Source organism: Platichthys flesus, chromosome 15, assembly GCF_949316205.1.
Source record: "Platichthys flesus chromosome 15, fPlaFle2.1, whole genome shotgun sequence".
NCBI lineage: Eukaryota > Metazoa > Chordata > Actinopteri > Pleuronectiformes > Pleuronectidae > Platichthys > Platichthys flesus.
The window spans coordinates 9,133,262-9,158,914 of record NC_084959.1 but is presented as its reverse complement, the minus strand read 5'-3'; the positions used below and the strand labels follow the sequence as shown (position 1 = coordinate 9,158,914).

Genomic DNA, 25,653 nt, shown 5'->3' with positions numbered 1-25,653 from the left:
CTCCCCCATTCAGATGTGTTTCAGTTCAGTGAGGGGGGACTATGATAGGCTTTGTTTTTCCTCCACTTTAAAACCCCTTAATGGCTCAGAGAATGAATCACCACATGTGGCTGCAGGGGGCGCTGTTGCTCAGTAAAACTCACAGTGTTGCTGTAATACATTTGAGGTGATAACATCTCTTCTAGTAGAATAAACCATCTTGGAATTAATTAATTTATGTCGCTCTGCAGTTTAAAATTCTTTAAATTTGTCATCTTGCCTTGACAGCATTTCACTCTAAAGGTCCGGAGTTTATTTGGACAAATTCTGCTCAAACAACAGACTGTGACAACCATTAATCAAAACTGGACAGTTAAAGATATGCATGTGTAACTTAGTCTCTCTCTCTCTGCCTCCATCTGTGTTGTCAATCTCTGCTGTTTAATACATTTAAAAGAGAGACATGGCGTGAGACACTTTTTATACTTTCACGCTGTAAATGAAATCCCATCTGCTGTTGAACATCCATCTCGCTGCTGGTGTTGTGCTCTGAATATAAGACACACACACACACACACACACAAAGAGAGACTGTGTTTTTTTTTTTCTGCCCTCTATGGCACATTCCGCATACTTCCTTCCACACACTGTGAGAGAAATATTAAATAGTTGTAGAGGTATTTCAGCTCAAACTCTCCTTTATTATGCTGTCATTATTTGTGTCACACTGAGAGGAACAAGCAGTGGAATACCAAATTTTCCAATTGCATTTTTATTAGTGCAGGCGGAGCATCCTTGCTGTGTTGTGCATTGCTCAGTATACGGTGAAACTCCGCATCACAGTTTGTTATAAGACAGCAGAAAACACACAGGTTGGACTTTACGCTTATTTGTGTGTGCACACTGCCTCCCTGTGGTGAAGTCCCTAACTACACTATTTAGCAGTCAGTAGTGCTCAACGTTACAGGAAAAGTTATGATCCTTTTACCCATCATACAACTGAAGCTGCTTTTTTTTCCTATTTCAGTTCATCCTTTAGTATTGAAATTGGAGAAGAACATATTCGCTTTGTTTTGCAAATAAGAAATGTTTCAGTTCTAAAATCTAAACTGCTTTTAATTCTATTAATAGGTAAAACTTTTAACCACTATTTTTTGGGGGCTCAACCTCTGAGCCACAGACAAAGTGAAAGTTTATCATATTCCTGTAGTGATGCCAACGTTAAGCTCAACATTTACCACAGAGGGAGCTGGATCACAGAAGCCTCTGCACCTGAAAATACTTTGGATGCCAAACAATCCGACAGAGGACAAGAATGTTAGATGTATCGCCTGGGCTGGACAAACAAGACAGATAACGCAAGGGCTCTGTACACAATTTGTGCTTTATTGACAAAAACAAGATTGCACAGTTTCTACTGTTGATTGCAAGATCTGTCATCTCCCACCCTCGGCCCATATTCTATGATGGCACAGTGCAAATCGCATTATCTATCTACCCACTGAATACCTTGTTCACGGACAAGACAGATGGAAACAACTGAGAGAAGGCGACAAAAGATTGATATCAAATATGAGGATTCGTGTGGCGGTTACAGCGAATTAACTGAAGGCAAGACACAGCGACAAAGAAATGGTGCTCGAGATCATTAGGCCACACAGAGCGTGCAAAAAAACATCTGATGAACAACGAAAACAGTCCACCAACTTCCTACTGTGACAGAAGCTAACTACTTCATTCTTTGTGAGCAGGAGGGAAAACAGACGCTTTTTTGCCACAAATATGATAAAGACTGGTTGATAGAGACTTCACCGAAGTCATAAAAAGCAAAGAGGGCCAGCCCCAGCATTTCTACATAGCAAAATCTGGGCAGAAGAAGAAGAGATACCATATCAGATGAGTAAATATGAACTGATGAAGAGGGGAAACATCTGGTGGTAAAAAGGGCTTCTCCCTTACACGACCAGTTCATTGAAACCTGAACTAAATACAGCATCTGTCTTCTTTTAAATGGCTTAATCACGAGAACATACCCTTCACCTAAAGAGTCCTTTTAACGTGATGCTTAATGGAATTTTGAACTTAATGTTAAAGAAATTATAAGTTAAAAAATGATCTTGTTAATTTAAAAACACATACATTTCAACTTTATATGTCTTTAAATCAAATTACCCGGTGTTTCTTTTACTTTAACTCCAGTATTTGACGTACACCTAACAAAAGTATGCCTGACACAACAATTGCTTTGAAAACGAGACAGTCATTTCCCATCTTGGCCAGTGACTGACAGAAAATCTTCATCAATAAATCTTGGGGGAAATATTCGACTGATTTTATTACGCATTATATTATGACCTAAAGGTTAAATTAGTTTTTAAATCTTCGAACTCTTATTTTGATTATTAAAATATATTATGACAGAATGCAAGAAGAAAATATAGGTGTAGAGGGACCCCTATAGGCTAAAACCAAAATTAAAGTTAAATATATTTCAATCCCAAGTTATCAATTTAGAAAAACAAAGAGGAAATCATATTAAAATATAAAATATAGGAATAACAGATGAAGAGTAAAAAATAAATCCTGCAGATAAGTCTATCCAAAAGACGACAACACCTCCTTCTCTCCAACTGGGTCGCAAAGCAAGAGAAAGCATCTATCAAGCTCCAGGACAAAGCACAGCGTCGTGACAATGCAACCTGCCGGGAAGAAAGATGGCCGACTGGCTCTGCACAGGTCCGGACATGATCCTGAGAAAGTGGATCAAAAAATGTAGTCACGGGTCATCTTGAGGGATGGCATGGCCTCGTTGACGTTCTGGTCCAGGCGGTGGTACTCCACGTTGTTGCGGGAACACAGACCGTCCTTCCAGCGCCGACTCTGAGTCAAGAGGAAGATCTGAAGAGAAGACGGGGGAATATAAGATAGAAATCAAATGGATGTGTGAGTGCTGATCAAGTACAAATATTCCTTGGTTAACAGGCGAGCAGAAAAGTTGAAAGACTACATAATTGGAATCCCCTCTTCGGCTGTAAGATCCAACTTTACTTTTTATTATAAATTATAAAACTTTCCTCTCAAAAGAAAAACAACTCCAAATAAAAAATACCAACTGCAAGTTCTTCACCAGGATATTGATCTATGGATGAAATAAATCCAACCACCAGGAGCTTTGTTCAATACCTAAGCTTTGTTCAATACCTAAGGAATGAAGCGCTGAGGTTGCTTTTATTATTTAGTGTGGTTGAAAAAAAACACAGGACAAAACGGTGTCATGACCAAATCTTGAGTTGTATATTTACATAAAGCTGCATGTAGCCACAAAGAGAAACGGAAACTTGAGAGAAATATTTTAGATGTGAAAATATGAAAAAAACACATCTTTGTGTGCAGTGCACAGTCCTGAGTCCCAGGGGGAAATATCTGGCTCTAAATAACAGAATATACAATTCCTATATTTATGTCAGCTCCCTGCACCTTCCTTCTGGTCACATGGAAAAGCTGTGATGTGCTTCTCTGCGTCGTTGCACACCACATCATTTAACCCAATGCTTAACTGTAGCTCAGCTTGGACTGTTTTATGAGTATTTTCTAACTTTAAGAGCCAATGAGTAATAAGGAGTGTGATGCGTTCTATGATGATTTTCCTCTTATTCCCCTGAACTGCCACTGTAGCGCGTGAGGCCAATTTGCTGGCCAGCGGTGGCAATGCCAACACTCACCTTCCTCTTGTTGTGATAGGTGATGTAGATGATGGCCACCAGGAAAGCCAGGATGACCAGATGGAAGAAGAAGTGCGAGTCCTCGTCCTCCGTGTTGTAGCTCTCTACTTCATTGTGATGTATCACCTCCATCCTGCCTGACTGCTGGTGCGTGCTCAGCGTCTGGTCTTTCTCCCCAACTGCAACATTGAGGTAATCGTTGTCAGTCGTCTCCATATTGTCATCGCTGTCGATGTCGTCGCTCTGTCCATAGGTTCCGTCATCTTCGTCGTCTTTGTCATCCTCATCCGTGTAACTATCTAAATCAATGGGTCCTCTCTCAGTGGTCTGCAGCAGGCCCGGTTCAGGGTCCTGCTCTTCGGACGCCTTCGATACGCTGGGGATTTTCTCGTCAGAGGCGGTTGGCTCAATTTTTTCTGTTATAGGTTCAGCTGGTTCTTGGGTTTTCACTGGGGTGGTGGGGACTTCTGCAGCAGTGGCTGTGATGTTATCTGGATCAGCGGGTTCCTCTGGCGCATCAACCGTGACAGCTGCATCTGTTTTTTGCTCCCCAGTGCTGACGGCTTTTTGGTCCCCAGTGCTGACGGGTACTTGCTGCCCAGTGCTGACGGCTTTTTGCTCCTCAGTGCCGGCGGGTTCTTGCTGAGGTTTATCTGCAGAGGTCGCAATGATCTCAGCTTGCATTTCTGTGTTAGCGGGAGATGCCTTGCTTTCCTCTTGAGGAGTTGTTACTGCTGATGTGGGGTCATTGTCAACAGATTTTGTAGCGTTTTGGGGCTCTGCTACAGTTGTGTTGCTGTGCTCAAGCGGCGACGTATCTAAGTCACTTGTGTCCTGGGTCTGGATGGTCACATTTGAAGATACAGTTACCACCGGATTATCATCTTTGGGTTCTGTCAAGTAAGAGGAGAACATTATTATGTCAGACTGCTAAAAATGAGGCTGACAAAATCAGCTTCTTTCACTTGAAAATATCAACTTGAAAAGCATAAACACTAATGGATATGTGTATCTTCAATTAAAGTAGGAGACTTCACTCCCTACACTTTCTGGCTAATAAGGCAGTTTGCACTCTCTCAACAGCTACCCACTGTGATCACACCAGCACCTACAACCAGGAAATAAGTTTAAAATGCTGGTGGGCAAAGCAGTAAACAGTCCAGCAATTCAAAGTGGACAATTGTAATAAACAGCGGCTTGATTGTGTGTGATGTGTGAACACATGCCCTCCCCCCATGACCACAACCAACATGAGGTTTTGTGTTTTGCGACAGTTTTTCTTCTTTAAGAAACTATGTGACGTGTTATTGAATAGAATACTGTCAGCCCCCCCACATCATTTGATTTAATTCACTAGGATATAGTTCATCCCATGAAAGATCTTTTATGAAGGAGGTTTGAATAAACGTCAGTGTCAGCCAGGTTTTCCAATTTTTTTACCTGTTTACAAAGTTTACAGTCTCACCGACCTGATGTTTTCAGTTTCATAATAATTTTGGTCGCACCTTTAAATGAAAGTTGAAGTTGTTGGCGTGCATCTGGCCAGCTTTACTGAATCAATGACACCATTTAACCGTGTGTCAACATTATTACAGGATCTGTGACGAGGAGGCGTTGCTAAGGACGGGAGGACAACACTAGGGACTTGAAGTGCAGAGCAAGACGAACACACTAGAACAAAGGGACTATTCATATCCATGGAGCACGGGCAGCATAACTAATCATCGGTGAACAGGAGATCTTTGTGGCAGTAACACTCATTGGCTTTGTAGCATGAAGCAACGCCCTACAGCAAATTCAGAGTTTTGAGAGCAGACAGCTGGATCCCGCCTGACCAATAATATTAATGAAAAGCATGTTTGTACCATGTTCTGTAATCACACGTCTCAATTTCATGTAATGGAGAATCTTCCTCCGCTATAAACTCACACTCTTCAGGCTCTTGAGTCCGTTTTATTCAGATTGCACCACTGTGATATCTGTAAAATCACTTTCAGCACTAGCTTACTGCAAATAAACTTATAATAAACCCCTTAACAGTCAGCAAATTAAAATGTTACTTCAGCCAAAATAAATGGTTAGCAGGTTAGTGGCTGATCAAGCGATCATCTTCCCTCAGCAGTTTTGTTGCATGCACCGCTCAACAGTTACAAAACACACAAGGAGAAAATCTAGAGGGACATCTGTAGCATGACGACTGAAATTTAATGAATCGTGAACGAACAGAGTTTATTTAATCTGTAAGCAGTTTATGGAACTTTAAATATTGAAACTACTTCTGATGTAATTCCAGGAAACAAATAGATTGTGTGCGTTAAATATCCAATACAGAAATTGTTTACTAATTCTACAGAAAATAGTCAAATCATGATCATTTATTGTTTTCTGTGTATTTTTGTGCCTCAGTGGATTGATATGGCAATAATACTTGCAAAAGCATGATTTTTGAGTGAATAAAATGAGTGGTGTTATATCATGAAGAGGAAATACACCAGGGACTCCAGTTTTCCCAAAGACGCACAATGCTGCAACCTAACAGGCAGTAACATGATTTCCAGTCATTGATATGAAGAGAAAGGAGGCCCCCAGCAGAAGAAATCCACCTAACAGGGTTGGCCTACATACGCTGCTCAGCCAAAGTCCACCGCCACTGGGATCAATTTTACAGGCGAGGCCCCGTTTCCTTGAAGGTAAACGACTAAAGGGTTTTTCTGTAATGAGCGTTGGGGGCTCCTGGACTGACAAGGGGTAAGTTTAGAGCGGAGATATATGACAAGAACATCTGGACCGAGTCGCTGTCTGCCCACAGCACTGCAGCCAGACTCAAGCGTCGCCTGAGGGGGACCACAAAGTACACCATAGACTTTAGAGACCATAGACGTTAAACTGGTCCCAGTGACCTTTACATCTCAACTTGAAACAAAAGGTGATCAAGGTTCATCTATCTGAGACCCCGCATTATGGAGGTCACTTCCCTTTGAACTTAAATTTAGTTCACACAACATAAATACAAACTACCTAAAAGAACTGTCAAAGAAAAACCTACAAAAACCTCATTTTAGGTTTAGTATTAGGATTAAAGAGAAATATAATAGTACGAGTGAAACAAATACAGAGAGGGAAGAGTATAGTATATATAGAATAAATAGAGCCAATTTACGATTGTAAATCCAATGTTTTAACAGCAGAACATTTCCAAGTCTCTTCTTGAATTAACTATGACACAGAGGAATGCGATTCTTCTAGATTTTCATTCCACTCGATCACTGACCTCGGGATGTTTTACACAACAGCAGATTCTTAGCCTAGTTTCATAATTCACGTGAATTTCTGCCAAACTAACATCTAAAGGTAGAGAAGGTGAATCTGAGGTTAAAGAACAAATGTAGAGATTTGAAATGAGTTAACTTAAACACAGTTCTCTAGCTCTCTTTGGAATCATTCAAAGGTTATTCTTGACATTAAAGATGTACACATATTAACATGCCTTTCTCTTACTGACACTGACTAATGATATTCATGGATTATATATAGAGTTTTTTTATTATATTATCATTTAGTACAGGTTTAAGCTGAAGAATAATATAGGACTGCCTCTGTAATCGAGTCGTGTTATGACTCAAGTGTTTCTGTAGTTTTCCCACAGTGATTTCAAAACATGTTGTAACGCAAAGGACGAATTTGTATTGAAATAGTTTATGAAATAACATCTAAACAGACAGATGAATATGATAATGGCGCGTTATCATCTCAAGTCAACATCTAGCGAGGAACCTTTTCAAAACAAGAACAGAGTCGTGACATGTGCCAGTTCTTCAGGGAAACACTTTGTCAAACCGAACTTAGATTCACAGATAGAGTATAAAGGTGGAGAAGAGTCAGATTTCATGACTTTCTCTGCTCATCGCGAGAACCCGCGGTTGTTAGCCTGACGTGCTAGCCAACAAGCTACACGGACGTCATGTCTGCGGCGCTGGCTAGTGGCTAGCTCGCTAACTAGCCTTCCTGGTCGGTCAGTGGTTTGACAACACGCTTCATCTCAGATGATTCAAACATGTCAGACCAACCTGTCACGTTCACGGGAGCTGACAGACACCCGCCGGCCAGCAGCTGCAGTAGAATCACCAGAGAGAGAGCGCACACGGTTCTGCTGCTGCGACCCATCGTCCTGAACGTCGCCATGTTGATGTGAGTGAGTTGGAGGGGCGTGGCTTAGCATGGCGACACACAAACACGCACCCACACGCAGAGTGGACTTACAGGAAGTAACTTCACCCGGAAGCTACAATTGGGCAACTTGTAAGTGTTTAAAGTTGCTCAATGTCAAATGTTCAGCAATATAAAAGCGAGACTTTTATGAGTCTGTTTGTTTTTACTTGGAAAATGTCCTCTCAGTTCCTGCTTGTAACGAATCTATACGTCTATGGGTTACATTAAGCACAATTCCTGTTTTTGCGTTGAAGCTACGCCATGACCCCAAATATGTAACTACGCGTTGAGGCGACGCGGACCGCAAGAGCTGTGATTGGTCGGCTTGGTAGCATCGTATCTCCGGAAGTCTCGTCGCAATTTTTTAATTGAGTTGAAGGAACAATGTTCATTTCTTTCTGAGAAAATGTATTGCTCTTCAACATCTATCAGCTCGATCCGCTTATATATATCTGGTAGCTGTAGCTATAGAGTGATACAAGTGGAAGTTATAGTCACTGGATGCAGGTGTTTATCAGACACAGGAACACATACAATCAGACACTGGTCCAGTTTGTTCTTCATATTTATTATTCAGGGAACGACAATACTGTCAAGTACACCAAGCATGATTCCCGTGACCAGATTTGGAAGACTATCATTTCCTGTCCAATATATTTGTCCTTTCTCCTGCTAAGAATGAACTTATCCAGAGAGTTTCAACTGTATGCATGATACATTTCCTTTCATTTGCTCCACTATAAAGGATCTGACCGGTCTTTGCCTTTGCAAGACTTAATAGTTAGATTTAACTCTGCAAGACTGTCAATAAAATAATATTCTTTTCACTATATGTAACAAAAGACATGATTCACACCAAATGCACTGACACAAAAGACAAGTGGGACGAAAACACAGGACGTACACACTGGGGTGTAGTGTCTCTTTGAGCTACTGACAGCCGCTTGCATCAGGGACAACTAACGCTTCCCGTTGTATAATGTGTCCAGACAAACACAAGAGCTCTCCAGTGCAATAGTGATAAAATTTAAGTATTTCACCACTACACCTGTTGAGAGGGGAGTGCTTACTGGCGCTATGTAACAGCACCATCTGGTGTTCTAACTACTTAACTGTACGTTAAAGGTAACAAACCCAGTTTGCATTTAGGGCTGACCTACTTCTGACCTTCCCTTTAATCTGCATAAGAGAAGAAGATAGAGACACACAAATTAAAACATTGTGTAAGAATGTAGTGAGATGGCAAAGAGTGAGGCCAACATAGGTTTACTCCAGACTACTTTTCCCTTGCAAGCTACACAATTCAAGATAAACGCTATTAGTTTTGTTCTGAGCCAGGCTCTTTATAGTCAAAATATTCTGTTCCCTTAAAGTGGTCCTTTAAAAGTGGTAGATCGTCTCAAGAACGAATGAACCTTCATGATGTCTCGCTTCCAGCTGTAACAAGTCTAGAGGAATCAAGGATTTTGTGAGGGCTAACTAATCAAAACAGATTTGGAATTTTTTTTTTTTGTTGGGGAATGAGTGTGTGCTGGGAGGACTGGAAGAGCATCGGCCTCATCCTCCTACGCTTGGAACTCGAGGCCGAGACCAAGCTTGTGGCCACCAGCATTGATGTTCTTGCCGTCGAGGAGAGCAGAGAGTGTCAGCTTGATGCCTGCAGGAACACATATCAGAATAAATCATGCACAGGCAAGGAAAATGTGATTAAACGTACATATACTTTCAAACTCACAACTCGCAAAACTTTGCTGAGCTATTCCAGTGCTAACTGACTGAAGATCCCACCTCTGCACTCAATCTTGATCCAGAATTAAATTGCTAATCCAGTCTTTCTGTGATGTATGTTGTTGCTGTTACCTCTGCCAAGGAGGTCTTTATCATTACTGTTCGGTTTGTCTCTGTCACAGAATTATTCAGAACCTACTGAACCATGTTGGGGCAAAATCCCCAAAGATTCAAATAAGGAGTAAATGGAAGCATTTGTTCTGCTTTATTTAACATGGTGAGAAATGGCATTTTTGACATTTTGCTAAATTTCAAGTAAGTAGGTCACCAACCAGCCTCAGCCGTGCATCATTCTAGTCCCGAAATTTACTCTTTTGCAAAAAACTTAGTAACTGTTCTTTTTGCCACAAAAACTCTCCTAAAAAGCCCTAATTTGATCAAGACCTTATGTGTCTACAACTTACTTTGAGTATTGAACTTGAAATCTAAATTCTACTACACAGATTATGACATGTATCACATTTTTTAAATCCTGTTTTAATGCTATTTTCGTTTATAATATTGTCTCAAGTACTTAGCAAATGTTGAAATAATGTTGGCTTTGTAAACATATTCAGTATTTTTGAACCATTCATGCACATGACAAGTTTCATACAGTCTGCACTCACCTGGCTTCAGAGTCTGAGTGTAGCCCAGGCCCACGAGGCTGGAGTTGTTCACCTTCGCCTGTGTGAGAACCACAGAGGAAGAAAACAAATTATACAGAGGATAAACTCATATTACTAATAGATGACAATGATTATATTGGATCTAATTCAATGCCTGATCCCAGCTAAATGTCAGCAAAAACTAAGTAGTGATTTATGTGAAACTGAAACTGATACAGTGATTCAAAAGTCAACAGTTTCAGTTCAGAGAGGTATGAAGATGATGTTGTTAACATTCTAATAAGGTTTCTTTTATAAAATGACACTGACAAACAAAACAGCCATTCACACTGATAGGCTCTGCTGCAAGTGGGATTTAAGGACTAATGTGAAAGACAGGACTTAATCAGCCTTTACTCCGGCAGACAGACTCCTCCCATGAGGCTGCTCTCAGACTCTGTTAAGTGTGATGTGCTCACATGGCCTCATGTCCATCAGGCCAATTCGGTCAGCTAAGGAGGACATGCAGCAAAGACAGTGACCCAGATTTAAATAGGGCAACATGATAATTCAGAGTCATCGTTGTTTGTGCAGTTGATTCCCAGACTGTGTCTCTACAACAAGAAGGAAAAATCGGAACAGCTAAAAAGGTCTAAACAAAAACAGGAAGGAACTGGTTTCATTGGCCTCTTCACTGTGCAATACCTGAATGAGCATGACATCAAACTGTCTACACCGCAACTTCAGTCACTACTTGGGTTTAAAAGCACTACTCACAGAGAAGGATGCATCAGCATCAATCTGATACTTGGCGGAGATGCCAAAGCGGGTGTTGCTGTTTCCAGCAGTCCAGGCCAGGTTGACGGCCGTCTCCAGCTGGTTGTTCACCTTCTGGTAGATGGAGCCACCGAACTCAGTACCATCATTTCTGAGACCAACAAAACAAACAGCATAATGTTAATGCAACAATAATGCTGGTGATGTTTTCTTCTCAGCTTGACAAATAATGACGGTTATACATTTGCTACACACAGTATAGTTGAATTTATTAGTATGATGCATGTCTTTAACAGAGCTCCAGAGTTGACAGCACTAATACAAAGCCTCTGTTACACTTCATGTGAACTCACGTCACCACTTCAGCTGTAGACTGACACAGAAAGACGTGTGCAAGGAGGAACACAGCGAGACACAAGACTAAGACTGTCCCTCTCTCTCCCTCTGTCTGGCATTACCTCCCTCTGCCTTTTAACTCAGGCCCTTCATGTCTGCCAACTATGCACTTCATCTCACTTGCAACACAGCAAATCCCATCACTTGGGTTTAAAAATAACTGCCGGGCACCTGGGTGAACAGCAGACAGCCAAGTGGGCAACAAGTTAGTCGGCCAGATAAGGACAGGAGTAGAATGACAGTCTGGCGATGTACGTCTCTGCCTACCTGGCAAGTTGTTTTCCCAGGTTTCCCTTTTCTGAATTATGGTGTTCAATAATGGATAGAAACGTGTTTTGGCTGAACATTAGGAAGTTACAGCAAAAAATGACCTTTTATATATAATTGATATCACTTCATCAGTCACCCTGTTAGACAATTGTGTTAAATTTGTCAATTAATTCTTGAGTTAGAGTTATAGCTAAAATGCGTCTTTGTGAGGTCACAGTGACCTTTGACCACCAAATTCAAATCAGTTCATCCCTAATTGGGAGTGAAGGCTTGTGCCACATGTAATAAATCCCCTCCTAGCATTCCTCATATATTGCTTTCAGGGAAAGGTGTTGGACGTGAGTTCACACTATCCTTGAACTTTTCACCACTAAAACCTAATTAGTTCATCCCAGAGTCTAAGTGAGTTAAATCCTTTCATGTTCACAAGATTGGGACGGACAAATAGACAACCTATTTACATGAAGCCTTCGGCCTTAGCTGTCGTTTACATGGAGCAATGATAACATAGTGTGAAGGCTGCAGTCTAGTCAAGGTTTATTGGCTGGATTTAATTTTTACCACAACCTGCCTATTATTAAAATGAAAAAACTAAAACATCCATGCATCTATAATGGTTTAGTGTGCAGCTAGGTGCTTAACTAAGTGCAAGGCTGTATTGATTCACAATAATAAACTGGAACTACACTGTGTGTTAGTTCCAGTTGAACTTAATCATGTCAATCTGCTCAATTCATCTTACACATTCGTGTGGAGCTGGAACTCATCAGTCTTGTATCCAACAGCGAAGTTGCTCTGGGTGATCCTGTTCCTGCCCGCCTCGAAGGTCATCTGGTAGCCGGCCAGCCAGCCCTCATAGCCGACCACTGCTGCACCGTGGATGGCTGTACCGTTGATGTCATGGTTGACGTCACAGCCAAGGTTAATGTGTTCGCACTTGTAGCCTGACTTGATTTTGCCGCTCTTCTTTCTGGCAAGAAGCAAGGGAGAGGATGGAGTATTAATGAATTGGTGATCTATTAAATTTGTATTTCCCAACTGTCGCAACTCATATTATATATCATAGTAAGCAGTTTAACCAAACTACATTTCAGAGCCCTGATTTAATGTTCCTTACCCAGTGTTTGGTGAGAAAGAGGAATCAAATGTCATCTTCAGCCCCTTAGCCAACTGTGGAGAAGGAAAAGGAATTTGCAATCAGTGCATCCACCACTTGAGTAACAGAACTTTGTGAACACAGAAATGGGATGTGACTAAAGAAATTCGATTTTGAAGTTGGACATTAGACGTCTCTACAATTAGTCTAAAACAATCAGGGCACCTTGCGGATGTATGGTTTTAGAATCCACAAATAATGTCAACAGCGACACAAATCAAATTATTAACGTCAAACAATTTTCTTGGCCGTGTTCGCCGTCACCAACCTGGTCTTCAACGGTGATCTCGGTCCCCAGGGTGTTGTCGGTGTTCCATTTCTCCGTGAAGGTCAGTCCGTGCTCCGCCCACTTGTACTTGGTCTCCAGGGATCCTGCGACCTTGCTGGTCTCAGTGTTGGCAGAGCCTGTGCTGGTGAACTCCTGTACATCATAGAATAGGTGGCAGGTTGGTACAGACAGGCTAATTAACTGGAATGTCTTGGTCCAATATCTATTTGCGTTAGGTGTTAACTTGTTCCAGGGGCGGACTGGGGGAAAAAAGTGGCCCGGGAGTTTCTGTCAGACCGGCCCACTCAATACACGGCGGTGCGCATGCGTATAACTGGGTGCCGCGTTGCGTGTATGTATGCAAATCCAAATTCTCTACACTTCGGCTGTGTAAGAACCAATTTAGAGGTGTTTATTAATAAGGTGGAGATCTTTTCTTACTTTGGACCTCCGAAGTCTGTAAAACACATATTAAAAGACACTTAAAAAAAAATCGAAAAATAGTCACCATGAGTGTGAAGACCGATTGCGAGTAGCAGTATAAAAGCAGTCAGTGCGAACAGATAGGTATAGCTCTTGGAGAAAATTACGCTTGTGCCGCTGTTTCAACCATTGTAGGGCTGATGCGATGATGGGCGTGGGCCGGTACATCATAGTGATGGGCCGTTGGATTTATATTTTCGGCCATCGGCCCACCGGGGATGTCCCCGGTATTCCCGATGGCCAGTCCGCCCCTGACTTGTTCTGTGCTTAGACAGTGATGTAGTCATGTAGACCTTTTACAAATACTGTCTGTAACCAGCCTGTAATAAGAATAATAAGCCATTAATCATCAGAAATAAAGATTAAAAACCTTACAACAGTGACGTCTTGCACATCAAATGACATGAAACTAGACTTTGGTGTTCATCGAAATCTGATTTTTAATCTGAAACAATAAACTAACAATGACGTTATCCCAAAAGACTGAGGAGGCATTCTAAGGTAAAAACAAATGAAAATAGTTGGAATATCATTTTTAGTTTAAAAAGAAGTAGGAGTATGTACACCCTCGCTTTTATCATCCTTATAAAAGGCAAACATACTTTTCTCTCTACACTCTTTAAATTCACCAGTCAGGCAGCAGAAGTCAGAAGTCAGAGCATCCTGCAGCAATGTTAACCAGAGATCTGGGGTGGCGGCTCTGATAATCTGATCATGACTGGCAACGACTTACCAGTCCATTGTCCGACTTTGTTTTCAGGTCCAGCTTGATGAGCCCGAAGCCTGTAACAGACAGGATTTAACATAATTAGAGATTATCAAGATGATGTCTGGATGACAACAAAAATATTAATATAAAAATGCAGCAGGCTTCTCTACCTCGTGAAATTGGCAATGATACTGCTTACCGAATTGGCAAAGGCTGTTATCAACTCCATATAACAAAGAAATGTAATTGAGGTTTGGTATTTTACAGTTTAACGATAAACTTTATTATAAAAAACTTTGTGCTGCTTCAACAAGCAGAGACTCTCTAGATATCAAGTGGACATAAATAGAGCCGCTTTCTGGTAAACACTGAGAGGAAGTTATGCACTGAATCTTGCAAGAAATCTCCTTGATTACTTCACAGTAAATCACCAGTAGAGATGTTGCTGTTGTTCTAGGGCAAAGACTGATAAAACATGAAATATTTCTTCCAACGGTAGAGGGTATACAAAAAACTATATAATGCCTAGAACTCTATCACAGCGAAAAAGCTAAGCAAAAACATCAACTGAAAGTAATAGGCAATGAAATGAGCATTAGTACTAACAAGGTATAACCTCAGGCAGCTAGTAAAGCCTGTAAAAACAGTTATATTATGATTTCTTTGACTTCAGAGGAGATTTATCAAATCTTAAAGCCACAAGTTACCACAAGTAAGCTGTGCTTTATTTGCGTGAAAAGGGCAAAGACAACATGAGCTTATGTTTCTCAATGTGACCTCAAACACATTATGAAACTGAAAGAGTTTCATAATGTGTTTACTTCATAGTCTGAATGATTTCAGCTTTTGAAAAATGATTTGTTCTCTACCAGAGGTGTGTGTCACCTCTTCAGTTGCACAGGAGATATTCAGCATCTCAGAATGACCTTCACGATAGAACTGTTGTGATTCTAGGATAACTATCATGGTTATTATTTTTAATGTGATTGAAACCTTTTCCCTTACTGGTGTAAGTCCTGCACTGGGTCGGGTTAATGCAAAAAGTTGTGTAACAGGTAAAATATATATAGTTATAAACATTCACGGGTGCGGGTAAGGATAAACTAAATGCTGATCAGCAGCAGGCGAGAGCTGAAGTATGTTGTTTTTCTGGTTAATTTGAATATAAATGATTAGATCTAATTACTTAATTAGCTTATTTAAATCAGATGCAAGAAATTGTATTATTCTGAAATCCTACTACACCACCTAGACTCCTTTGCTTGAGCTCAGTAAACTTTCACTACCGACATCAAACTAGCCGGCAAAATGAGTCACATAGGGACAGCAGAAGTCAGTGGTGCATATGTTTCAGTTGCTTTGCTGCTTGTATTAACTTTTCATAGCTGCAAGCTAAGCACAGTGTCACTGAGGAAACCGATCGACAGCTGCAGGGTCACCGGAGAGCAAAGAGGCCATAAACCATGTGATGTATGTGAAATGTGTTTTTAAAATGGGTGACGGGTCAGGTTGCATTACACATGTTAAAGGGTCTGTGGGGGTGAGGATTTGACTCGGAGATAATTGAGAGTAAAGGGTCAGGTGGGGTGTGGACAGGTGCTGGTTTGGGCTGCTTGGTGCTTACCATATCCTTTAGTGAAAACATCCCTGGCGGACTTTCCAAGGTCAACGTAGGTGGGAGGTACAGCCATTATCTGCAAAGAGAAAAAGAGCTGATCAAGGCTGTGACAATGTAAAACAAGGCTGTGTCACAGCTTTAGGACAGCCAGCGCGCTCAGTAACACAACAGAGGACAGAGGTCAGGACCAGACAGACGGATCAGATGTGAGGTGTTTGGACAGAGAGCAGTGCTGCTGAAAAGGAGAAGGCGAAAGAAACAGACGGACAGTGATGGATTGTAAAGGTACAGATCTAATGAAGTTAGAGTCTCACATGAGCAGAGTGACTCACACTCGAGAGAGCACATTCCTTCAAACCTGCGTCCCTGACAGTACAGAGACCAGCTTGTACGTGCAAATGGCACACTTGGCCTTAGCCCTTCATTTTTATTCTTATAAGTTAGTCATTAAAATAAAATATCATGCATCAATTTAACCTTTCCCCTACGTTCAGTCTGGTTTCTAATTAATTTAAATTTGAAAGAAACCACTGGTCATTTTTGAGCCTATAACCATTTTTCCTGAGGGTCCCAGAATGAAGCACAAGGCAGACCCTCTGGATCAGCTGCTCTTGTGCATAGTCTTTGTCTTTCCTTTTCCTGAAAAGCCTTTTGTGCAAGATGTGTGTATTTCATCATTAGACGAGATGTGGGCTCCATTTTCCAAGAGCACGACAGTTATCACGAAGTAGCAGTTACGCAGACTTGCTGATAACATACAGAAGCATATTGATAGAAGAGAGCAGGAATACGAGCAGTTTACCAGTTGAATAGGATCATCGGAGTGATCTCTCTAAAAATAAATTTTCTATTAAAATAATTGTAAAGAAGCAGAGGCTTAGCTAATGGTAGCTCAACTTCAATGACTAATCATCACTAGTGCATCAAGAGGCTGTTTAAACATCCTTGTCCATTCATTTATTAAGTTTTATAGCAAACTCTCTTCCCTCTTTTACTAGAAATATATCAGGACTCAAACACCTCCTGCATCGTTACTCCATCTCAAAAATCTAACACTGCACCCCCCACAGTTTGAGTTTTAGAAACTGTAAAACATTATCTGCCGTGGTACGACAGATGTACGTCTCTCCCAGGAGAGTGGGCGGCTGTGGGGGAGGTAGAGGCCAACTAACCACATGGCCATGTTGATCCTAACCAACACCAGTCAGCATACTAGAAGCGCTGTATGAATGAGTGCGTGTGTGGACCTGTATTTTAAAGCTCCTTGAACAGTCTCCATCCAGATCCACTCTCCCTGAACCACTCGAGTTACCCTCAGCTCCGACCTGCCATCTGAGCCTGGTCATCGTGGGTAAATTACGGTCATAGTTAATCACTTCTGGACTACGGAAGTTGACTAACGTTACGTATCTGCAATCTCCTTTAACACACACAAATAGCTGGCACACCTAACACACAATCTGCCAATACACCATCCTACAACTGGGTGGTTTCATGGCTTTCATTCATTTAACCGGATGTTGTCCGTTTTTAACACTTTATTTTATTTTATCTTTCTTATTTTGGTTTTGTTCTGTGCATTCCTATGAATTCTATAAAGCTGTATAGATAAGTGTAAAATAATTGAGGTTTTATTGTTATTACCATCACGTATAACAAATTACTTTGAAAAGATGAGGACCATGCATGGCATGTTACACTTGAATTAGCATCTATCTTCATCCCTGTCCTTCAGCCCTCACTCAGGTTGGAGGCTAATTCAGGGACATACATTTGTGAGAAAGGCCTATGATCGATAAGACCTGTAATCGATACTCTGATCGATCAATAAGAGTGAATGGTTATATGACTACGGGGTTACGGAGGCGGGGGCGTCGGCAGCATCCCTCTGCCCTCCACTGCTAACAGATTAGCATTAGCTGACCGTCAAGGTGGGCAGCGGGCAAGTGGGTGAAACCTGCGGCAGGTGGACGCACACGAAGCCGGTACCCTGACAGGAGGGCGCAACCAGCTGAGCTCCATTGACACTTGCTGCCTGAGCACTGTCCACCGCCCTGTCACTTCCCAATGGCCGCACCGCAGCATATTAGCCGCTAAGCTAGCAGCAGCAGTAGTGGGCCTAGCATCCCTGCGGCACGAGCTGCATCCGGCTCCGGGTTGATAAAACCACGGATGGAGTCGGCGAGTAGCTCAGGACCGGGGCGGAGCGGCGGACCAGCCCGCTGCGGCAGCCGCATGTTATGGACAGAAACAGAAGATGTGAGACGTACCTCTGATGTGTCTCTGTCCCGGCAGAGAAGGAAGGAGCCTGTCAGTCAACCGCACAAAGAGGAGAGCAGGGGGCGGGCCGTGACGTCACGTAGCGAGTACCGCAAACGGTCAGAGAGAAAGAGAGACGTCGTGATGGTTCCTCCCCCCTGTGCTTCCTTCGCTCGTTTACAGCCGGTGGTCAGAGAGGAGGAAACAGGCTGCAGAGAACTCACTGTTTCTGGGTGTACTTTATATTTAGTGATTTTACACTTGTATACATATATGTTACATAACTTCAAAGAAAATATAGTGAAATACAGTTTCGCTTTTTCAGTTATTCATAAAGTAGTAAGTGAAAGCAGTTCCACATGAACCAAAACTACCATTACAACGTTTCAGCATCAATAACAATCCAATAACATAGCTATTAAATACTGCTACTACTCCTACTACTTCTACTACTGTAATTATAATAATTATAATAATAACAAAAACAATACAAGTTATTGCGACAAATTATAAGTGTTACAATTAATGGCTTTTGTTTAATGATGACATTGACGTTTGACATCCTAATTGATCTGTTTTTTTCTGAAAGACTAATCCGTGTGTGCTTTTATGTCTGTTTGTTTGTATCAGTATATTTCTTTAAAAAAAAAGAAAATATTGAAGGGTAATCTACTGACTGTTTGCTGTTTTCTTGCAGGCTTATATGTTTCCTTTCAGGATAGATTAGGTTCTAATGTAGCCTTATATTAGTTATGAAGAGGCTTCGGGTATTACTCGATCTTAATAGAAACACTTTATGGCCCAGTAAAGTAAAGCACTGCAGAGAACTATATATATCATAGAAGGGCTATAAACAAATAATAATAATAAATAATAAATAAACAAATATAATTTATCACTTTAGCAACAATAATGCAGCAGTTTTCTCTTTTTCCATCTCTTTACCCTCTCGCCATCCCTCAATTACTTCCGGAAATGCCAGCAGGTGAACACTCTCGCTTCACAGTATCTCTCTGGTAGCCCACTGGTCGTGCGTTACCTTTACGCAGGCGCAGTTCACTCCGGCATGACGAAACTCCCATAGCCTCTACGTGATAAAACATCGTCTTCAGCAGCTGACTGCAGATCAGCTTCCTGCACCATCACCTTAACTCACATCCCAGCATGCAGTTCACTCAAACTGATCCTGGACGTGGGGACACGCCTCACAGCTGTAATGTTACATCACATCTGTACAGAGCTGAAGGAGAAGATGTTGACCTCTGCTGTTTTACAGAAAAATACAATTTACCTTTTACACAACTACCTTTTCTTGACATTCATTGCTTTTGAGTTGTATTTGATTTGAAAAATAGGTTTTGAATAAAAAAATATAATGCTACATATTAAAAGCACACAGGTTTTATAAAGCACACACTACAAAGTGGTTCAGTTTCAGCTGCTCCAGCTACAACATGAGAAGGATGTTTACCTTACTTTAATAAACTATAATAAAAGTCACAAATGCTATAGGCTGAGTTGGATTCTACTGCTGTTACTTCAATTTACACTTACAGCGATGATAATACTCATGTACATTTACATCATGTAATGTTACACATTTGAGATTGTTTCGTAATCTAATAGATTAGATGTGTTGGTACTTTCGTTGAATTACAAGGTCTGACATTTTTATGTCTACTTCACTTAAAATATAAAGGTTACAGATGCATTTCCCTGATATGATGTATTGATAAAATATCACTTGATATCACACATTATACTTGATTATTTTTATAACTTAGATATTCACTGATTATGAAGTGAACTACAAAACATGACATTTTTTCTACTCTGTATAGTTTTATTGTATCAAATGTGAGATACTGAGACTGACATCATTTAAAAAATATCAAATTTAAATGGCAGGTGACTAAGTTGTGTCAAAACAATTTGGGATTGTAACTTTATCCTCTCTCAACCTTCTTTCCGTGAAAGCAGAGCTGAAAGTTGTCTCAGTTCTGTTTAATTCTGTGTGCAGGATTTTGCAGAAACAAAGCGATTGTGGTTGAGTTTGGGGATCGTTGCCAAAACCTGAAGGTGCTTTCCTTCGCACCGGGTGCAGCTGGCAGCAAACAACGTACAGTGTTCTAACCGAACCACTTCACCCATAACTTACCACATTTTTTACCTTTCTCTGCTTCTTATTCTTAAATGAAGAAAAAAAGTGTCAGTTTCACAGGACTTTATATGGGACATTTCATTTATTATACATCAGAATCAAAGAGGCATGATATGAAACAACCCCTGTGTGATGTAAAAGAGCTCAATTAAATAGCCTGATAGCTGAGGGTCATAATCAGTGGATCAGGAAATTATAACCTTGTGCATTTTATAATGTAATGTATAATATGTAAGAGTAACAGGGCTGAATTTAAAATAAATAATCTATACAGCCAGTAGATGTCAGTGTTGGTAACAACCTGAATAAAGTCACTTGCATCAGCATACTTGAGGTATTTCAAAGAAACCCTATTCTCTTCAGCAGATGTCCTCTGTCTGTTTTAAAATACAATTTGAATTTTTAAATGTCTGATCCAAAGTTTCATAGGAAACATCTCAGCAGCATTTTGTATTTGTATATTCAAATCTTTCAAATATCTTTGTCACATTTATATAAAACAGAATTTAATTATTGTGTTCGGGAGATTTTATTTCTTTTGTTTTCCCCAATTTATATTTTCCTGACAGATGTACCCAAGTTGAATTTTGTAATATTTTCTTCCTTTTCACAAAAAAACAAGGCACGGAAAGTTGTCATTCCAGTTCTATATTTCACTATTTTCTTTAGCTTTATCTGAATGTTTCCACTTTAGATAATTTATTCAATCAAAGACTCGACTGCGAGCAAAAATACTGCTCAGAAACATTTTGTCAAAGAGCCACATTTACTCGATTCTCTCTGGGAAGGGATTTAAACATTTGGTTTATATGATTAACTTCAGCTTGAAGAGAAAAGTCAAGCCAGATATTTTTCATCACACGCCAGGAGGACTACATATTAAAACATATACTTATTTGAATATTAATCACAGATTAGTGCATTTTCCAACAAAATATTGACTTATGTAAACTTTACCTGTGACAAGCTGCTAACAGATTTATCTACTTTTCAGGAACTTGAAGGAAACACTGCAGGTTTTACTGCAAACCCTCGTCATGATGAATTGGATTTTTTCAACCAGATAAACCAAAGGCAGCTGTGATGGAAAACATAGTTAGTAATGTTAATTAAAGTCACAATTGCAAAAGGCTCAGAAAAAAAAGGAGCCTGCTGCACGAGAAGAGATAATTCATCCTTTACTCATCCACAGCTTGACATCATTACCCGAACACATTTAACTGATTTCCTCATATGTGTTTAAAAGTTTCCATTTGTGTTCTTGCATCACTTCATCTCAAATAACATTAAATCAACAGCTAGTGTAACGTGTTTGTCGCCCGCCAGTCGCCCTCGGAGGCCAACAGGAATCCATTTCGGGATTATCCTCCAGTTGTATCTGGATGCTCTGCTTTCATCCCAGAGGCTTCAAAGGCGACGCCATGCTCACTTCAAAAGACCATCGGGCGAACGCCAATCAAACCCCCGCTCCAGAAAACAACAAACACCGCCGAAGAAGTTGATCAACCCGGGCCAAGCATCACCAAAGTAAATAAAATGAATTGTAAACAGATGGCATCATTTGAAACATATGGATGAATGAGGCAGCATGTCAGGGTTTTTTTTTTAATTCAGTGGTTCACACAGGGTCCAAACTCCTTCTTCTGCCATTTCCCTCCTTCCCAACCTTCCACCCATTCATCTCCAACGCTCTCTTTTGAGTCAATGACTTCACTGCCAGTCCGTAAGCCAGGGCCTTGGTAATACGTGGGTATAAATCACCTCGCTCCTGTTCACATGTGCTCAAACAGTCCGAGACCGGTAACCTCTTTACCTCCGTCTCCGTAGGACAAAACACAACAATCAGCTGGCTTCAAAGTTTTAAGTTAAAAAAAGATTAAATGGCTCAGAGTTTCCACTTCTTCAGATTTGGAGAGATTTTTGCCATTGAATGATTGTGAAGGAAATGATCGAGTCCAAATGGATAAATAAATTCTATCTATCTATCTATCTATCTATCTAACTATCTTTCTATCTGTCTATCTTTCTATCTGTCTGTCTGTCTGTATGTCTATCGGTCTGTGTGTCTGTCTGTCTATCTATCTATCTATCTATCTATCTATCTATCTATCTATCTATCTATCTATCCATCTATCTATCTATCTATCTATCTATCTATCTATCTATCTATCTATCCATCTATAGGGAGAGATATAGATAAGTGCATGTCTACAACCAGTTGAGTCCGAGTTGAAAGAGCAAACGCACATTTCTACATTCACTTCACACCACACGTTTCAGTTTATTTTATCTTAATACATTAGATGAATCAGGCAGTCAGTTGATGATAATGTGCTGATGCCTCTTTGTTCAGTTTAAATATCCGACCGCAGCTTGCTCTGAGACAACCCCGGTGATTTAACGTCTGGAAACACAAACAATGTGAACCTGTTTCCCTAAACAATGAAGATCTGTTTGTGTTCAGAGTCTCCTCCTCTGCATTCGGTTGAGAGTTTCATCAATGGGGCTTTGTTCCCCCGTGGAATCTTGAAATGGATAAAATATCATGTGAGGCTTGGAGGAGTGAGTTACTCTGAAAACTGTTGAGTTTTATCAATAACATTGAGTTGGGGGGGGGGGGGGGGGGGGTGCAGTTATAGAATTTTACAACCACTTGGAAAAACACTGACGAAATTAAGCAATTTCTAGTGCGGTTTTGAAATAACACAACTTAAGTGTATGTATTTGTTTGGCTTTTGTGTGATTGTGATTAGAATCAGTGTTTATAAGTGGTTTGACATGATAGGAAAACTGCAGAGACGCGTCCTTCCTGTCTGAACTTTGGTAAATAGATTGGAGGCATGAGAAAATGTCAAGGCTCAACTGTGGTCAGAGCACTGCAGTGGAGCCGTGACTCACTCTGTCTGTGTGTGTGTGTGTGTGTGTGTGTGTGTGTGTGTGTGTGTGTGTGTGTGTGTGTATGCGTGTGTGTGTGTCTCTGTGTGTGTGTGTGGTGTTGTACGGAGCAGATGTACTGTTCCTTATCTCTCATTCATGGCGTCCACATGTAGCGTAAGTCATTTTCTCAGTATGTGGCAGAGATGTGCAGATAATCAGCAGCACATCGCCCGTGCAGACACCTGCTGCCTCGTTCTGTGGAAACTCATGTGACGCTGCAGCGTTGCCCAACACTGTTTGCATTGCCCACGTACTCCTCAGTTCAATGAGGCACAGTGGTTCTGTGTAAGTATTGCCCAATACAGAAGCAGTGCAGGTGAACCGAGGGCAATTGAATATGAAGGAAGGTGAATCAAATGATGAGTGACATCACAGGGATGAGCATTTACATTGCAATATGCAGTATTTTAAAATAACAATGAAAAACTAATCTCAAATTAAGTAGAAAAACTGTTTTAATTGGGTATATATTTTGTATTGACTTAATAAGTGTTGCTCATGTGTCATCAGCGTTTTAAGTGCAACTAAATGTTTGGTAGAAAAATTGGTAAGTTCAAACTTCAGCACATTCTCCATTTGGACAGGTGTTTTAATGACCTCAGTCCAAATTAGGGCCCAGTCAAACACACAGCGTGGCTTTGCATTCAACTTTGGTAAACTTTGACTTGCGATACTCGCTTTGCATTTGTGTATATGAAATAATCCTTCACATAAATTGGGCATGCGCTTGAAATAGCTTCATAAAATGCAGAATTTAACTACACAACAGCTGCGAGCAAAGAAAATCAGGTCAGCCATGTTCACTGTCCATGTCGTCGTCTTCCAGAAAACTGTAACGTGGTAAGACCATGACAAATAGGAGAAGAGTACACTGTGACCCAATCAGGAAGTGAGGTTGGGTGGTCTTGAGTTCCTGAAGTCTCAGTTTCTGCTCATCCACATCACCCTGATTGGTCAAAAGGTCTTTAAACACCTTTAATAGTACATCTGCATTAGTGACAGGACACTTTGGATGAAACCGTTCACAGACCGACACAGAAACCAAGGAAACCTGTACTTTAGGCCACACTGATCAGGAGAAGTTTATATTGTAATTCACATCTGCCACTGTTAATCACAACACAGAACCACAGGCTTGGCAGAGGGAGGAGAGCCGCGGCCCTGCCAGCACGTTTACCACGACCTATCAACCCCCTGCCATACACACTGCACCCAGCATCGATGTGTGTGTACTGAATACTGGATCCTGTATTCAAAAAAAAATTAATATTCTCCATATTCTGCCCCTCAGGTGGCTTCGCAAACATCAAAGGAGGTAAAGGGTGGTGTGGTATCTCTCCGTGTGCCGGCGCCTTCTACTGTACGAAACAGCCCCGAGACGCAGGCGGGAAGCAGCCGAGGAAATCGAATTTCACAACGTCGACGCTGGTACCTGGCAGGTGGGGCTGCGGTTCACGTGCTCTGTAGGTTTCGCCTGCGAGCTGATCTGCACCAGACACGTCTTAAAAGATCAGATATGAAAGTGTCTGTGCCAAAGATCCAACTTTTAAATCATTCAAACAAATTAACACAAAGTCAACTAATATCACTTTGTTGATCACCTTACAAACTGGAGTGAATGAAATGGAACAGATATCATTTTAAAGTTAAGTCCTAATAAACAATCTTACTCTTCTCTGTAACTGATGCCAAACGCACATTGTTAAAAATAAAACCAAAGACTGCTGACTGTACTAGTTCATAATAACTTGTTTACAACGTCTTCAGTTCATGATTCAATACTGAAGTGAATACAACTTTTTATTTCTCCAAAAATAGAAGCATAATCTGTTTTATATAATCTATATTCTTCCTCTTTCTCTTGATACTTAAGTGTGACAATTGAAACAGCTGCAGCATTCTTTTTTTATTATCTCATGTCAAAATGGACAATGGAACTTACAAACATCTGCCAAGGCCCAAAAATCCCCTGAAATTTGATCAAGCTCCATGATCCATTAATTATTCCCTGGCAAATGAGTGAACATTTTGAAAAAGGCCCTACATCACAAATAAGGGAAAAAATGTATCCTGTCTATGGCCCCTGATCCTCATATGCACCAAAATCGAATGGTTTCTTCAATGACCCATAACATCCTTCAACCAATTGTCACAGAAATATGTTTTGTATTTTTTCTGTAATCAAACAAACCAACAAACTAATGATGTAAAGGAGGTAAAACCGAGGTGTTTGAAATCATTCGGCAGCTGATCATAAATAAATCAGGAATCAAAGCTAATGACTTGACACTTAACCTTAACTTGAAATCAGTATCAAATCATCCATCCATCACT

The 25,653-nt window shown here is 40.8% G+C and overlaps 2 protein-coding genes across 2 annotated transcripts; both read right to left on the bottom strand.

Moving 5' to 3' along the window:
- Window positions 1–1,344: 1,344 nt before the first annotated feature.
- c15h5orf15 (chromosome 15 C5orf15 homolog) lies at window positions 1,345–7,930 on the bottom strand. Its single transcript, XM_062405909.1, has 3 exons — window positions 7,769–7,930; window positions 3,702–4,594; window positions 1,345–2,877 (listed from the first exon to the last, which is right to left on the bottom strand). Exons 1-3 carry the CDS (start codon window positions 7,881–7,883, stop codon window positions 2,743–2,745), a joined length of 1,143 nt encoding a protein of 380 aa, XP_062261893.1. The 5' UTR covers window positions 7,884–7,930; the 3' UTR covers window positions 1,345–2,742.
- Window positions 7,931–8,457: 527 nt separating this feature from the next.
- Window positions 8,458–18,369, bottom strand: vdac1 (voltage-dependent anion channel 1). The gene is made up of 9 exons (XM_062406292.1): window positions 18,233–18,369; window positions 15,969–16,038; window positions 14,369–14,418; window positions 13,153–13,305; window positions 12,846–12,898; window positions 12,471–12,698; window positions 11,063–11,213; window positions 10,307–10,364; window positions 8,458–9,567 (listed from the first exon to the last, which is right to left on the bottom strand). The coding sequence occupies exons 2-9, from the start codon at window positions 16,033–16,035 to the stop codon at window positions 9,476–9,478; spliced, it is 852 nt and encodes a 283-aa protein (XP_062262276.1). The 5' UTR covers window positions 16,036–16,038; window positions 18,233–18,369; the 3' UTR covers window positions 8,458–9,475.
- Between the last annotated feature and the right edge of the window lie 7,284 nt (window positions 18,370–25,653).

Coding starts and splice junctions, on each gene's coding strand:
- vdac1 (XM_062406292.1), bottom strand. CDS start 16,035: ATGGCTGTACCTCCCACCTACGTTGACCTTGGAAAGTCCGCCAGGGAT. Junction 12,899..13,152: donor AGATCACCGTTGAAGACCAG/GTTGGTGACGGC, acceptor CCTTCTCCACAG/TTGGCTAAGGGGCTGAAGAT. Junction 9,568..10,306: donor CACTCAGACTCTGAAGCCAG/GTGAGTGCAGAC, acceptor GTGTTCCTGCAG/GCATCAAGCTGACACTCTCT.
- c15h5orf15 (XM_062405909.1), bottom strand. CDS start 7,883: ATGGCGACGTTCAGGACGATGGGTCGCAGCAGCAGAACCGTGTGCGCT. Junction 4,595..7,768: donor AGCTCCCGTGAACGTGACAG/GTTGGTCTGACA, acceptor CTTACTTGACAG/AACCCAAAGATGATAATCCG. Junction 2,878..3,701: donor CCTATCACAACAAGAGGAAG/GTGAGTGTTGGC, acceptor TCTTCTCTTCAG/ATCTTCCTCTTGACTCAGAG.